This window comes from Mus musculus, chromosome 16 (genome assembly GCF_000001635.26).
Source record: "Mus musculus strain C57BL/6J chromosome 16, GRCm38.p6 C57BL/6J".
Classification (NCBI taxonomy): domain Eukaryota; kingdom Metazoa; phylum Chordata; class Mammalia; order Rodentia; family Muridae; genus Mus; species Mus musculus.
The window spans coordinates 35,438,959-35,454,225 of record NC_000082.6 but is presented as its reverse complement, the minus strand read 5'-3'; the positions used below and the strand labels follow the sequence as shown (position 1 = coordinate 35,454,225).

Below are 15,267 nucleotides of genomic sequence, written 5' to 3'. Positions count from 1 at the left end.
TAGCTCCATTACACCGATCCAGAAGATCCAGGGAAAGAAGTGTCACAGCATGCACCAGGCCATGGGTGGTAGACAGCCTGGCCTGGTGTTTCCTCGCCTGGGCCCTACTGGCTCACACTAACCAAGCCTCTAAGGCCGGCTCTCTTATCAGCAGTGTGGAACATGATCTCCCGAGCCAGTGCTGAGTGCTGAGTGCTGAGTGCTGAGTGCTGAGTGCTGAGTGCTGAGTGCTGCGGTTACTTGCTTAGGACATTGACAGCGGAAGGGCTTAGCGTTCTGGAAGGATGTCTCTCTCTTTGGCAGAAGCCTGGAGATCTTTGTTCAGTTGAGCTTAAAGGCTTCTGGGGAGTGAGGGGGGAGACTTGTAGGTGAAGTGTGGGGTTGTCTCTGTTTGAGGAAGCCAGCTTATTGTCTCAAGGTACAAGGTTAGAGGAGCAGAGCCCCGTCAGCTGATCAGTAGTGCCATGGGGGAGGTGCTGGGAATAAATTTTAGATCACTTAGTGGTAATGTCCACAGACAAGAAATTTCATTTCCCCGTCCCAGCAAGTGTCACCTGCAGCCTTGCGACTGGCACTCAGTGTGCCTGGATATTCCCATAGGTAGCAGAGTAGGTTTCTGGGTCTGCCACCTCTCTCATTTCCTTACTAAAGTTTTTTTTTTTTTTCTTTTGTTCTCCCTTAGTCCATAGTGGCCTTTCTGAAAGACCCTAAAGGTCCCCCACTGTGGGAAGAAGATCCTGGAGCCAAAGATGTTGTGCACATCGACAGTGAGAAGGTAACCTATTCCCCATTGGTTCTGGTGGGTGCTAGAGCCTCCTGGTACCTGGGTGTCCCGAGGAGAGGGCTCGTGGGCACGAGTGAGCCCTTGTGCCCTTTGCTCCATCCGAATGAGACCAGGACCCCACTGTTTGATGCTCAGTTCTGGCCCCGCACCACAGCTAACAGACTCCTAGATGACGACCTGAGAAGTCTCCGTTCTCCACTGCCTCGTTTAATATGTTTGAAATGTTCAGATGTTCCTTAGCAGAGTAGACTTACCTGCCCCCTGGCACTGTGTAAGGCAAATGTTGCTGGGATCAGTTTGGAGTCCCTCCTGGAGTCATGTGTAACTTGGAGCAAATTCTTTACCTTCTTACGCTGCATTTTCCGAACTGGCTGGGTGAGAAGGTGCAGGGATGAGCCTCGTTTGTGTTCACTAGTTCTTAATGACTGGAGCAGAGCTGTAATTAGCCTGACCCTTAGCCTTCTTGACTGCGTGTGCTTCTGGATAGCCTCAGATCTCATTGTTCTGGTGTCTGTTTATATAGCCATGCCTTCATATGGTGGGTGACAACAGGTGCTAACTTTAGATTTCATATGGTCTGAGGCAGGCAGTAACCCTCTAAAGGGGGGCAGACCGGAATGGCTCTTACTTTCTTTTTTTGTTTGTTTGTTTTTTGGTTTGGTTTGGTTTGGTTTGGTTTTTTGAGACAGGGTTTCTCTGTGTAGCCCTGGCTGACCTGGAACTCACTTTGTAGACCAGGCTGGCCTCGACCTCAGAAATCCGCCTGCCTCTGCCTCCCAAGTGCTGGGATTAAAGGCATGCGCCACTACGCCCAGCCTAAATCTTTTTTGTTGTTGTTGTTTGGTTTTTGTTGTTGTTGTTGTTATTGTTTTTTTGTACTTTCTTGATTAAATAAAATATAACTTGTTTTCATTTGCCTCCTCTCACCTTTCTTTCATTTAAAATTATTAACTACTCTTTCTTTTCTTTTTCTCTTTTTTCTTCTTTGTTTGTTTGTTTGTTTGTTTATTGAGACAGGGCCTCTGTGTAGCCCTGGCTTTTCTGGAACTCACTATATAGACTATGCTGGCTTTGAATTAAGAGATCCACCTGTCTCTGTCTCTGAGTGCTGGGATTAAGGGTGTGGCTAAAATGATTGACTACTCTTAATGCTTATTAACCCAAAAGGAAATGATGGCTTCCTTCCTTTCTCTCTCTCTCTCTCTCTCTCTCTCTCTCTCTCCCTCCCTCTCCTTCCTTCCTTCTTTTCTTTTCTTTTCTTTTCTTTTCTTTTCTTTTCTTTTCTTTTCTTTTCTTTTCTTTTCTTTTCTTTTCTTTCTTACTTTCTGGAGGGTGGGATCATATATGATCATTGTGGCCTGCCCAGAAATCAGTCTAAGTATTAGAAGTCCACATTCGGAGGCAGGAAGTATCAGGCTTGTCACCTAGAAGGTATAGATTTTTAGAAAGCACCTGGCATGGGGGTCAGGCAGGTGTCAGGGGTGGCTTGAATGCTGGGAAGAGAACAGGCACACCGATTGTTCCATGGTAACGGAGAGCAACTACCTGTCTCTGCCCCGCCCCATCCTGAACATCCTATTCGTGTCTTCTGTAACTGTAAGAATATTAAGGTTTTTTTTCACCTCTGTCCATAGTCCTGTTATTATTCTCTGTGCTGTTCTCACTTTTGCAAAAACAAAAGATATTGCTGCTTTTCTGAAGTTAGAATCCCCACGGATAGCTAAAGGTTCAATAGTCAAGTTAAATTAGTGGTTTAGTTAGTAAGCTTAAAATTCCATACTTTTCAGTACTTTCCATTGTAACTCATTATTAATGATGTGAGCCCCAGTTTTTTGTTTTTTGTTTTTTGTTTTTTTTTTTTTTTAGTTTTGTTTTCAAGATAAGGTCTCACTGTGTAGCTGGCTATCCTGGAATGTAAAATATAGACCAGGCTGACCTTGAACTCACAGAGACCTGTCTCACATGTACTGGGATTAAAGGCACGTGCTACTATGCCCAGCTGTGAGGCCAAATTTTTATAGGCTAGGTATGATCAAACCTTTCCTTCTCACATCTTTTACTGGGTTTTTAAACTGCAGAGATCCCAGAAGATAATATTTAAAGTGTTTCTATCTTTGATCCCCAGTTAGGGCCAAATATCTGTTTGAAGGTTATTAGTATTAAAATGTAGTCACGTTTTAAGCCTTACTCTCACCTCAAAAAAAATTAAAAATTAAATAAATCTGTGAAGGCGGGAATGCTCATGCACTAGCCTGATAATGAGAACTAGTGTCCAGGGCCACATTACAAAGGCTGCTGCCACAGCCGTACACAGGGATGCCTCTGCAGAGATGCCTGTCCAGCCTCTCGGTATACCTAACTAACTTACATCATCACCTTCATTTTGCTGTTGAAGTGTCTCTTACACTATGCCCTTGGTTCCTTGGCAGACTCAGCATCTGCCACTCCCAAATAAGCGCCATGATTCTTCTCTCCCAGTGTTAAGACTCAAGCCGGGGCCTTATGTGTGCTAAGCAAACGTCCTCCTTCTGAGCTACAGCCCTAGCCCACATACCATGGCTTCTTAAAGCTCCCTTCTTTGGTTGTTATTTAGGTTAACATCTGATTACAATTCTGTTTTAAAACAAGTACCTAGCCCCTCTGTGGGTGTAAATAAGAGTAAGTTTTTCAAGATTTTTTTTTTCAGAACGTTTTAGATTCCCAGAAAAAATTAAAATCTTTTTTTATCTAGCTAAAAAAAATTTAAGTGATACACTTTTGCCGTTGAATATTTAGAAAGTATAGCTTATGCATAAAAGAAAGCCACAAATCACCCTGTCTCTTCACTGAGAGATGGCCCGCTACTGATATTTTTGTAGGCTTCCAGGCTTTTAAGGTAATGCATACATAAATATTTTTACCCAGAAGAACGTTGTTGCATTCATATGCTGTTCTGTAAAGCTCCCCTCCCCCAGTATAACACTCACATCTCACTGTGACATTAAATATGCCTCTTCCGCTGTTTTAATGCTGCGGTTGGACTCTATTGTGTTGGGATCTGCTGCCGTTTATACACTTAATGCCATGTTGCTGTCAGTAAGATGCATTTTAAATTTTTTCTTTTATTTTCCTTATTATTCAAGAGAAAAAGCCTCTAATTTTCTTCTGCGAAAGCTGGTTAGAGGAACTTGCTGTAATCAAAATACGCTCTGTGGTGGCGCTCGCTGCAGCCCCAGCTCGCTGCAGCCCTCAGCCGGCTCCATTTCCTCGTCCTTCGCTGGCTCTCAATGGAGAGCGGGGTTGTTTCAAGCATCATGATAACCCTTTTCCTTTTTATGTTTACCACATTGATCTAACAGATCACCTTATGTTCTCAGATAACGTGCCGGGTGCTGACCTAACTTTCACAAATACAGGTGATCTTGTTTATGATGCCCTGGGTTGTGGCCCAGGCTTCTGTGTCCTTCTGGGCACTGTGGACCCATGGCGGCTCCACGGTGGTGGTAGAGCTGAAGCCAAGGAAGAGATTTACCAGTGTGGGCTCACAGTCTGTTACTTCAGCCAGCAGATCCCCGTGGCCACGCAGATCCCCTTTACTGAAAATGGACCCCTTTACTGAGACACACTTGCTCTCAAAATCACATGGAGGGCTGGCCGGTTCAGTCATCTCATGGAAAAATGGCACCTTGGTGTCTTTAGCTTTGATAGATGGAGCTGATAGTTAGTAGCTGGTCTTGGCTACTTCACCTCACCCAGTGATTTGGAAGAGCCAGCTGTCCTCTCTGAGACCCGGTTTCCTCCTCTCTGACTACAGAGTGGTCTAGGATAGGGCACCCCGAGGTTCTTCCATCTCCTGTTGGGCTGTGACTGGGTCTCACGTGAATTCTGAAGTGTACACCTCTGTGCCTCCTATCACTGGTTCCCGGGGCAAAGGCGGCCCGAGTTTCCATGCTGTCTCCTTGTGTGTGACCTCCTGTCTTTTTTCTCTTTGTGCCTCAGGACTTCAGACGACTCCTGAAGAGAGAAGAGAAGCCACTGCTCATGATGTTCTATGCTCCCTGTAAGTGAATGCTCCTTGGCCCAGGTTCCATTTAGGCTCTGCTGGTGGTAGGCAGCCATGGTTGCCTAGGGCCCTGGTCTCTCCACCTCGTGACCTTTCTTTTAGCCTTTCTGACTGACTCCCATCTTCCTGCTGCTCTCTTTCTCTTTCTCTCTCCACTGGAATTGGCAGGCTCCCGCCCTGTCCACCCTGAACACTATAGGGAGTCTTGTGTACTCAGTTCTGCCTTCTTGCACTCTGGCCCTTGGGTCCGCAGAGTGTGCCCTCCGTCTCAGTGTGTGCTGTAGTTCTGCTGCAGCCCTGCTGTAAGCTCTTGAGCTTGCCGCTCGTCCCCACCCCAAGCCTGTCGTCCTCTGGGACATTGGCTCCCACAGCACTGCTTGTGTCATCTGGCAGGACCAGGGGACCAGGGTTAACCTGTTAACTGCGTTTCACAGACTTGAAAATATTTTACATCACCAGCCAGCACTATAAATATATGTAAATCACATGTAAATAAGCTGAGGCTGTGTCACAAAACCATACTCACCCTTAGCACATGCTGTGTCCTGTACCAGATGAATAGTGTATTCTGTTTCACTGGAAAACTGTTTGCTATGCCTGCTGTTTATAAGCCTCTGATGTGGTTCAGCAAACTGTGGCCCCGTGGCTCACTGTTTTTATTTTTTTATTTTTATTTTTTTTTTCCATTTTTTATTAGGTATTTAGCTCATTTACATTTCCAATGCTATACCAAAAGTCCCCCTTACCCACCCACCCCCACTCCCCTACCCACCCACTCCCCCCCTTTGGCCCTGGCGTTCCCCTGTACCGGGGCACACAAAGTCTGCGTGTCCAATGGGCCTCTCTTTCCAGTGATGGCCGACTAGGCCATCTTTTGATACATATGCAGCTAGAGTCAAGAGCTCAGGGGTACTGGTTAGTTCATAATGTTGTTCCACCTATAGGGTTGAAGATCCCTTTAGCTCCTTGGGTACTTTCTCTAGCTCCTCCATTGGGAGCCCTGTGATCCATCCATTAGCTGACTGTGAGCATCCACTTCTGTGTTTGCTAGGCCCCGGCATAGTCTCACAAGAGACAGCTACATCTGGGTCCTTTCAGTAAAATCTTGCTAGTGTATGCAATGGTGTCAGCATTTGGAAGCTGATTATGGGGTGGATCCCTGGATATGGCAGTCTCTACATGGTCCATCCTTTCATCTCAGCTCCATACTTTGTTTCTGTAACTCCTTCCATGGGTGTTTTGTTCCCACTTCTAAGGAGGGGCATAGTGTCCACACTTCAGTCTTCATTTTTCTTGAGTTTCATGTGTCTAGGAAATTGTATCTTATATCGTGGGTATCCTAGGTTTTGGGCTAGTATCCACTTATCAGTGAGTACATATTGTGTGAGTTCCTTTGTGATTGTGTTACCTCACTCAGGATGATGCTCTCCAGGTCCATCCATTTGGCTAGGAATTTCATAAATTCATTCTTTTTAATAGCTGAGTAGTACTCCATTGTGTAGATGTACCACATTTTCTGTATCCATTCCTCTGTTGAGGGGCATCTGGGTTCTTTCCAGTTTCTGGCTATTATAAATAAGGCTGCTATGAACATAGTGGAGCATGTGTCCTTCTTACCAGTTGGGGCTTCTTCTGGATATATGCCCAGGAGAGGTATTGCTGGATCCTCCGGTAGTACTATGTCCAATTTTCTGAGGAACCGCCAGACTGATTTCCAGAGTGGTTGTACAAGCCTGCAATCCCACCAACAATGGAGGAGTGTTCCTCTTTCTCCACATCCTCGCCAGCATCTGCTGTCACCTGAATTTTTGATCTTAGCCATTCTCACTGGTGTGAGGTGGAATCTCAGGGTTGTTTTGATTTGCATTTCCCTGATGATTAAGGATGTTGAACATTTTTTCAGGTGCTTCTCTGCCATTCGGTATTCCTCAGGTGAGAATTCTTTGTTCAGTTCTGAGCCCCATTTTTTAAGGGGGTTATTTGATTTTCTGAGGTCCACCTTCTTGAGTTCTTTATATATGTTGGATATTAGTCCCCTATCTGATTTAGGATAGGTAAAGATCCTTTCCCAGTCTGTTGGTGGTCTTTTTGTCTTATAGACAGTGTCTTTTGCCTTGCAGAAACTTTGGAGTTTCATTAGGTCCCATTTGTCAATTCTCGATCTTACAGCACAAGCCATTGCTGTTCTGTTCAGGAATTTTTCCCCTGTGCCCATATCTTCAAGGCTTTTCCCCACTTTCTCCTCTATAAGTTTCAGTGTCTCTGGTTTTATGTGAAGTTCCTTGATCCACTTAGATTTGACCTTAGTACAAGGAGATAAGTATGGATCGATTCGCATTCTTCTACATGATAACAACCAGTTGTGCCAGCACCAATTGTTGAAAATGCTGTCTTTCTTCCACTGGATGGTTTTGGCTCCCTTGTCGAAGATCAAGTGACCATAGGTGTGTGGGTTCATTTCTGGGTCTTCAATTCTATTCCATTGGTCCACTTGTCTGTCTCTATACCAGTACCATGCAGTTTTTATCACAATTGCTCTGTAGTAAAGCTTTAGGTCAGGCATGGTGATTCCACCAGAGGTTCTTTTATCCTTGAGAAGAGTTTTTGCTATCCTCGGTTTTTTGTTATTCCAGATGAATTTGCAAATTGCTCCTTCTAATTCGTTGAAGAATTGAGTTGGAATTTTAATGGGGATTGCATTGAATCTGTAGATTGCTTTTGGCAAGATAGCCATTTTTACAATGTTGGTCCTGCCAATCCATGAGCATGGGAGATCTTTCCATCTTCTGAGATCTTCTTTAATTTCTTTCTTCAGGGACTTGAAGTTTTTATCATACAGATCTTTCACTTCCTTCGTTAGAGTCACGCCGAGATATTTTATATTATTTGTGGCTATTGAGAAGGGTGTTGTTTCCCTAATTTCTTTCTCAGCCTGTTTATTCTTTGTGTAGAGAAAGGCCATTGACTTGTTTGAGTTAATTTTATATCCAGCTACTTCACCGAAGCTGTTTATCAGGTTTAGGAGTTCTCTGTTGGAATTTTTAGGGTCACTTATATATACTATCATATCATCTGCAAAAAGTGATATTTTGACTTCCTCTTTTCCAATTTGTATCCCCTTGATCTCCTTTTGTTGTCGAATTGCTCTGGCTAATACTTCAAGTACTATGTTGAAAAGGTAGGGAGAAAGTGGGCAGCCTTGTCTAGTCCCTGATTTTAGTGGGATTGCTTCCAGCTTCTCTCCATTTACTTTGATGTTGGCTACTGGTTTGCTGTAGATTGCTTTTATCATGTTTAGGTATTGGCCTTGAATTCCTGATCTTTCCAGAACTTTTATCATGAATGGGTGTTGGATCTTGTCAAATGCTTTTTCTGCATCTAACGAGATGATCATGTGGTTTTTGTCTTTGAGTTTGTTTATATAATGGATTACATTGATGGATTTTCGTATATTAAACCATCCCTGCATCTCTGGAATAAAACCTACTTGGTCAGGATGGATGATTGCTTTAATGTGTTCGTGGATTCGGTTAGCGAGAATTTTATTAAGAATTTTTGCATCGATGTTCATAAGAGAAATTGGTCTGAAGTTCTCTATCTTTGTTGGATCTTTCTGTGGTTTAGGTATCAGAGTAATAGTGGCTTCATAAAATGAGTTGGGTAGAATACCTTCTACTTCTATCTTGTGAAAAAGTTTGTGCAGAACTGGAGTTAGATCTTCTTTGAAGGTCTGATAGAACTCTGCACTAAACCCGTCTGGTCCTGGGCTTTTTTTGGCTGGTAGACTATTAATAACTGCTTCTATTTCTTTAGGGGATATGGGACTGTTTAGAAGGTCAACTTGATCCTGATTCAACTTTGGTACCTGGTATCTGTCCAGAAATTTGTCCATTTCATCCAGGTTTTCCAGTTTTGTTGAGTATAGCCTTTTGTAGAAGGATCTGATGGTGTTTTGGATTTCTTCAGGATCTGTTGTTATGTCTCCCTTTTCATTTCTGATTTTGTTAATTAGGATTTTGTCCCTGTGCCCTTTAGTGAGTCTAGCTAAGGGTTTATCTATCTTGTTGATTTTCTCAAAGAACCAACTCCTCGTTTGGTTAATTCTTTGAATAGTTCTTCTTGTTTCCACTTGGTTGATTTCACCCCTGAGTTTGATTATTTCCTGCCGTCTACTCCTCTTGGGTGAATTTGCTTCCTTTTTTTCTAGAGCTTTTAGATGTGTTGTCAAGCTGCTAGTATGTGCTCTCTCCCGTTTTTTCTTGAAGGCACTCATAGCTATGAGTTTCCCTCTTAGAAATGCTTTCATTGTGTCCCAAAGGTTTGGGTACGTTGTAGCTTCATTTTCATTAAACTCTAAAAAGTCTTTAATTTCTTTCTTTATTCCTTCCTTGACCAAGGTATCATTGAGAAGAGTGTTGTTCAGTTTCCATGTGAATGTTGGCTTTCTGTTATTTATTTTGTTATTGAAGATCAGCCTTAGTGCATGGTGATCTGATAGGATACATGGGACAATTTCAATATTTTTGAATCTGTTGAGGCCTGATTTGTGACCTATTATGTGGTCAATTTTGGAGAAGGTACCATGAGGTGCTGAGAAGAAGGTATATCCTTTTGTTTTAGGATAAAATGTTCTGTAGATATCTGTCAGATCCATTTGTTTCATCACTTCTGTTAGTTTCAGTGTGTCCCTGTTTAGTTTCTGTTTCCATGATCTGTCCATTGGTGAAAGTGGTGTGTTGAAGTCTCCCACTATTATTGTGTGAGGCGCAATGTGCGCTTTGAGCTTTACTAAAGTTTCTTTAGTGAATGTGGCTGCTCTTGTATTTGGAGCATAGATATTCAGAATTGAGAGTTCCTCTTGGAGGATTTTACCTTTGATGAGAATGAAGTGTCCCTCCTTGTCTTTTTTGATGACTTTGGGTTGGAAGTCAATCTTATCAGATATTAGGATGGCTACTCCTGCTTGTTTCTTCATACCATTTGCTTGGAAAATTGTTTTCCAGCCTTTCATTCTGAGGTAGTGTCTATCTTTTTCTCTGAGATGAGTTTCCTGTAAGCAGCAAAATGTTGGGTCTTGTTTGTGTAGCCAGTTTGTTAGTCTATGTCTTTTTATTGGCGAGTTGAGACCATTGATGTTAAGAGATATTAAGGAAAAGTAATTGTTGCTTCCTGTTATTTTAGTTGTTAAAGGTGGCATTCTGTTCTTGTGGCTGTCTTCTTTTAGGTTTGTTGAGGGATTACCTTCTTGTTTTTTCTAGGGCGTTGTTCCCGTTCTTGTATTGGTTTTTTTCTGTTATTATCCTTTGAAGGGCTGGATTCGTGGAGAGATAATGCGTGAATTTGGTTTTGTCGTGGAATACTTTGGTTTCTCCCTCTATGATAATTGAGAGTTTGGCTGGGTATAGTAGCCTGGGCTGCAGTTTGTGTTCTCTTAGTGTCTGTATAACATCTGTCCAGGCTCTTCTGGCTTTCATAGTCTCTGGTGAAAAATCTGGTGTAATTCTGATAGGCTTGCCTTTATATGTTACTTGACCTTTTTCCCTTACTGCTTTTAGTATTCTATCTTTATTTAGTGCATTTGATGTTCTGATTATTATGTGTCGGGAGGAATTTCTTTTCTGGTCCAGTCTATTTGGAGTTCTGTAGGCTTCTTGTATGTTCATATGCATCTCATTCTTTAGATTTGGGAAGTTTTCTTCAATAATTTTGTTGAAGATGTTTGCTGGACCTTTGAGTTGAAAATCTTCATTCTCATCCACTCCTATTATCCGTACGTTTGGTCTTCTTATTGTGTCCTGGATTTCCTGGATATTTTGAGTTAGGATCTTTTTGCATTTTCCATTTTCTTTGATTGTTGTGCCGATGTTCTCTATGGAATCTTCTGCACCTGAGATTCTCTCTTCCATCTCTTGTATTCTGTTGCTGATGCTCAAATCTATGGTTCCAGATTTCTTTCCTAGGGTTTCTATCTCTAGTGTTGCCTCGCTTTGAGTTTTCTTTATTGTGTCTACTTCCCTTTTTAGGTCTAGTATGGTTTTGTTCATTTCCATCACCTGTTTGTATGTTTTTTCCTCTTTTTCTGTAAGGACTTCTACCTGTTTGATTGTGTTTTCCTGTTTTTCTTTAAGGACTTGTAACTCTTTAGCAGTGTTCTCCTGTATTTCTTTAAGTGATTTATTAAAGTCCTTCTTGATGTCCTCTACCATCATCATGAGATATGCTTTTAAATCTAGGTCTAGGTTCTCAGGTGTGTTGGGGTCCCCTGGACTGGGCGAAGTGGGTGTGCTGGGTTCTGGTGATGGTGAGTGGTCTTGGTTCCTGTTAGTAAGATTCCTCCGTTTACCTTTCGCCATCTGGTAATCTCTGGAGTTAGTAGTTATAGTTGACTCTGTTTAGAGATTGTTCTTCTGGTGATTCTGTTACCGTCTATCAGCAGACCTGGGAGACAGATTCTCTCCTCTGAGTTTCAGTGCTCAGAGCACTCTCTGCTGGCAAGCTCTCTTACAGGGAAGGTGCGCAGATATCTTGTATTTGGACCTCCTCCTGGCCGAAGAAGATGGCCCAAAACAGGACCTTTCTCAGACACTGTGTTGCTTTGGCAGTTCCCAGGTGGTACAGACTCTCACCTAAGCAGACTAAATTCCTAAGTTCCTTGGAGTCCCGGGACCAAGATGGCGACCGCCGCTGCTGCTGTGGCTTAGGCCGCCTCCCCAGCCGGGTGGGCACCTGTCCTCCGGTCCGGAAGGTGGCCGGCTGTCCCCGGCCCACAAAGGGTGCTGCCTCAGCGCCTCTGTGCTTCCGCCTGTTCCAGAAGCTGTCAGGTTCTCTGGCGCACCCTCTCACCTGTTCAGACTAATTTCCTAAGTTCGGCGGGTCTCGGACCAAGATGGCGACCGCTGCTGCTGTGGCTTAGGCCGCCTCCCCAGCCGGGCGGGCACCTGTCCTCCGGTCCGGACGGTGGCTGGCTGTCCCCGGCCCACAAAGGGTGCTGCCTCAGCGCCTCTGTGCTTCTGCCTGTTCCAGAAGCTGTCAGGTTCTCTCCACTGTTTTTATAATAAAGTTTTATTGGAACACAGCCATGTCTGTACATCTATGGCTGCTGGTCAGCTGATTAAGTACTGGTAACAGAGTCTCAAGGAAGTACTGTCTAACCCCTCCTACAGACACATAGTCCCAACTCTTATCATGATTGGATAAGGTGAGGCTCTGAACTATGACCCTGGGGCCACACATGCCCTTCCGGAAGCCCGAAGGGATTGTCAGTTGTGGGAGGAAGTTACGAGTTGGAGTTTGAGTGGTGGGGGTGGCACAGTCTGTGGTCTCAGTCTTCTGTTGACTCTCAAGCCTACCTAACTTCCCTGAGTAGAGGCCCTTGCCCTGTTCTCTGTGCTGTGTGCACCTCTGGCCAGATGCCTCCTTGGGGTTCTGGCAGCTTTGCCTGATTGGGCCTGTGCTTTGTTCTCCATGACAACATAAGAGTCTCTATCCAGCCCCAGCCTCCTCCAAAACCCTCTTGGCCTCGGGTATTCCTGAGTATAGGAGGAGCCCAGTTACACCATGTCTGAAGTTTTACCATGGCTCGTTGTCTAAGACCCCCCCCCCCTGCCTTGTCTGAGGACCTGACTAGGCATTCAGCTGCAGCTTGCTTCAGAAATCACCCTTCCTCTTTGGCATCTGGAGCAGTGGGGCCTCCTTTGGTTTGTCCCAACCTCTAGGATTCAGCACACTGATGAACTGAAACTGTAAGGACTGGATGTGAGTGTTGCTGGGCAGTGCGTGCCAGGAGGCAGGACTGTGGTCTAAGCTACCCAAGGCTCCTGGTAACTCCATCAATCATTTTAAAAGCGCATTCACTAGCACTCGCAGCCTGATGTTGGTGCCATCTGCCCCACCCACTCTCTCAGGCTTCCTGGCAGTGGGCCGGTGCTGCTCATTGCAGCAGAGATTGTCTTTAATAATAGAAGGCTGAGGCTGGAGGGTTGGGAGCCTCAAAGGTGTCGCCGAGCATATTAGTGGTGGGAACGGAAGGAGAAAACTGACTTGCTAAAGTTAAACTTCCCACGGAGGGTCAGACTGGACAGCCTCCAAGGTCCCAGGGACCCCCAGATCCTTTTTGTTATGTGTGTGTGTTTGATGAAACTAACTCAGGCTTTTATTATACCTAGACCGACCCAGCTGCTGTGGCCCCGCTAGTGGGATTCACAGCCCTCCCCTCACCCAGCAATCTGTCAGGACTCTGATCTTATGATTACACGTGAATGAATAAACCCAGAGACTGTGGGAGCCTTTAGCTGTGACAAGGCATCAGGGTCCCCAGGCCCTGCTGCTTTCTCAGTAAATGTTTGTTCACTGAATTAATGAGAAAATGGAAAGGCTGTCTGCTCCGGGTTTGGGGCTTCGGGAGCGATGATCGGTCTTACCTCATCCCCTACCTCGCCGTTGAATCCCAGGAAGAGAAGTTTAGGTGGAAAGCATGGTACCAGCTCTGTTTTTGTAGTTAGAATGGAAATGGGGATAGCCTGGGGTTTCTGGTTCTTCCTCATCCTCTCAGGACCTTCTTGTTACTGAACTGCTGGCCTCTGCCCCTGGGACAGCTGGGGAGTATATTTGCTGTAGGCTACAGATGGGCAGAGCTGGAAGAGCGGCCACCCCTGTGGGGACAGGTGGTCAGATTTGCTCCCGATGGCTGGCTGGCTGGCCTGGTGGGCAGTGAAGTGGAAGAGCGGCGCTGTCCGTGCTCCTTACTTTACTCCCAGAATGGTGTTACGTCCCTCTACTCCAGCGGCAGTAGCTCTCCCAGTATGGATGGAGAGCTGACTCGTGCCCTATCCCGTCCTGCGGGATTCAGTTATTCGTGGGTGCGAGGGGGACCGAGAACCTGGAAGAAAATGGGATGAAAAGAAAGAGAGTCGGAGGACCAAGTAGATTGAACCTATCAAGGTCTCGTTTATTAGGCTGAGGTGCCTTCTTTTTAAAGCATACGTTGCGGGGAATATGGGAGGGGTCGAGGGAGAATTATACAAAGAACAAAGAAGTGGGCATCTGCTGACATGGGGGCCGAAGTCAGGCGCCAGGCAGCGGGCACTCTGGATCTTATCTCTGGAACATCGATCCTCCTTGACAGCCTTGGGGGTCAGGCTGGGCTCAGGCATAACTCATGACCTTGGATGGCATGGGAACTCAGGAAGAGATAGGGAAGAGGGGACTATAATTTAGTTTTTACAGCCTCAGGTGCCAAGAAAGGAATAGGGAGGAAGGGGGTGATAACCAGCTCTTAGTACAAGGCCATTTGGCCTGTTAGGGAGATTGTGAAGGGCTCACTTTCTCACGGGATGGTCTCTGACAGTGCCCTGTGTTGATCTGAGATGCCCCTTGGGCACTGAGCGACCCCCTGCTGGGGCAGGCTCTGCTTACTCTCCTGGTGGTTCTGTAGCTGTGGGGCAGGCACTGTCTTCACAGATGGGCATAGCCCGAGTCCCATAACCTTCAAGAGACACTGAATGCACTTGACCATCATCCCATAGCCCTCAGGAGTCAGGGACAGTCAGATGCAGATGGAGTCTGATTCCCTGGGGCAGAGTGCATTTCTCTGTGTGTACATCTATTGCTTTCCATGCCTTGGGCAATGGCTTGTGTGCTTCCACTAGAGAACAGCCCAGTTTCTGTCTTCCTTTGGAAGTCTCCACAGCAAGGGCAAGAGTGTCCATGCCAGGGTGACTAGACAGCAAAAGAGAGACACTAGTCTTCCCAGGACCATTTCACACACTCAGGGTTTGTAACCTGTGGTTGAGGTTGTATCTGTGTACCCATCTGTCAGGCAGGAATGTCAGGCAGGCTGTAGGGTATTTGTAGTGTTCTGTCAGAATTTTTTGCGTCGGTGTCTCTCCTAGTAGTAGACTTGTTACCTGGAAGGGTTGGATCGTTCCAGGAAGAGGACAGACAGACACACAGAAACAGGCCCACAGACTCTCCCTCCTCTCTCTCCCTTTCTTCCTCTCCCCCTCTCCTCCCCACTCCCTCTTTCTCTCCCCCCAGCCCCATTCTCTCTCCATGCCTCTGTCTGCCCTTGGAAAGTGAGCAGTCCCTCCCACCTGGATTCTTGGCTTACAGCCTTCCAGGGTGTGAGCTTGTCACCCTGTCACCACCAATCAAGGCATGGCCTTGCTCTTTGAGATGAGAACCCACCTGACTAGAGTTCCAGTCAGCCTTGGTTTCTGTGGCCTTCAGATAACACCTCTCAGAGCTTCTCTGCAGCAGGCTAGCGGACAGAAACAGTAACAGCTTGGCACATCACAATTCCTGGTGACTGAGGGAGCTAGATCATGTGCCCCATGAGGTCAGTGCAGAAATGTGGCCTTCTCTGTTTGGATTTAGACGGAAGGGTCAAGTTTCTATCAAGCTGGCTCTGAGGCAGTAGTGGATATTTGCCACAAACCTACCA

The 15,267-nt window shown here is 45.5% G+C and overlaps 1 protein-coding gene across 4 annotated transcripts in view; it reads left to right on the top strand.

Moving 5' to 3' along the window:
- Pdia5 (protein disulfide isomerase associated 5) overlaps positions 1–15,267 on the top strand; it is a 93,612-nt gene that overhangs the window by 36,694 nt on the left and 41,651 nt on the right. For all 4 annotated transcript variants that reach the window (XR_384604.4, XR_384603.4, XR_384605.4 and 1 more), the window contains exons 6-7: positions 683–775; positions 4,763–4,823. Coding sequence is in view for 1 of the 4 variants with exons in the window: in NM_028295.1 (NP_082571.1) it covers positions 683–775; positions 4,763–4,823 (154 nt within the window). In the remaining 3 variants the exon portion in view is untranslated. The remainder of the gene's footprint in view (positions 1–682; positions 776–4,762; positions 4,824–15,267) is intronic.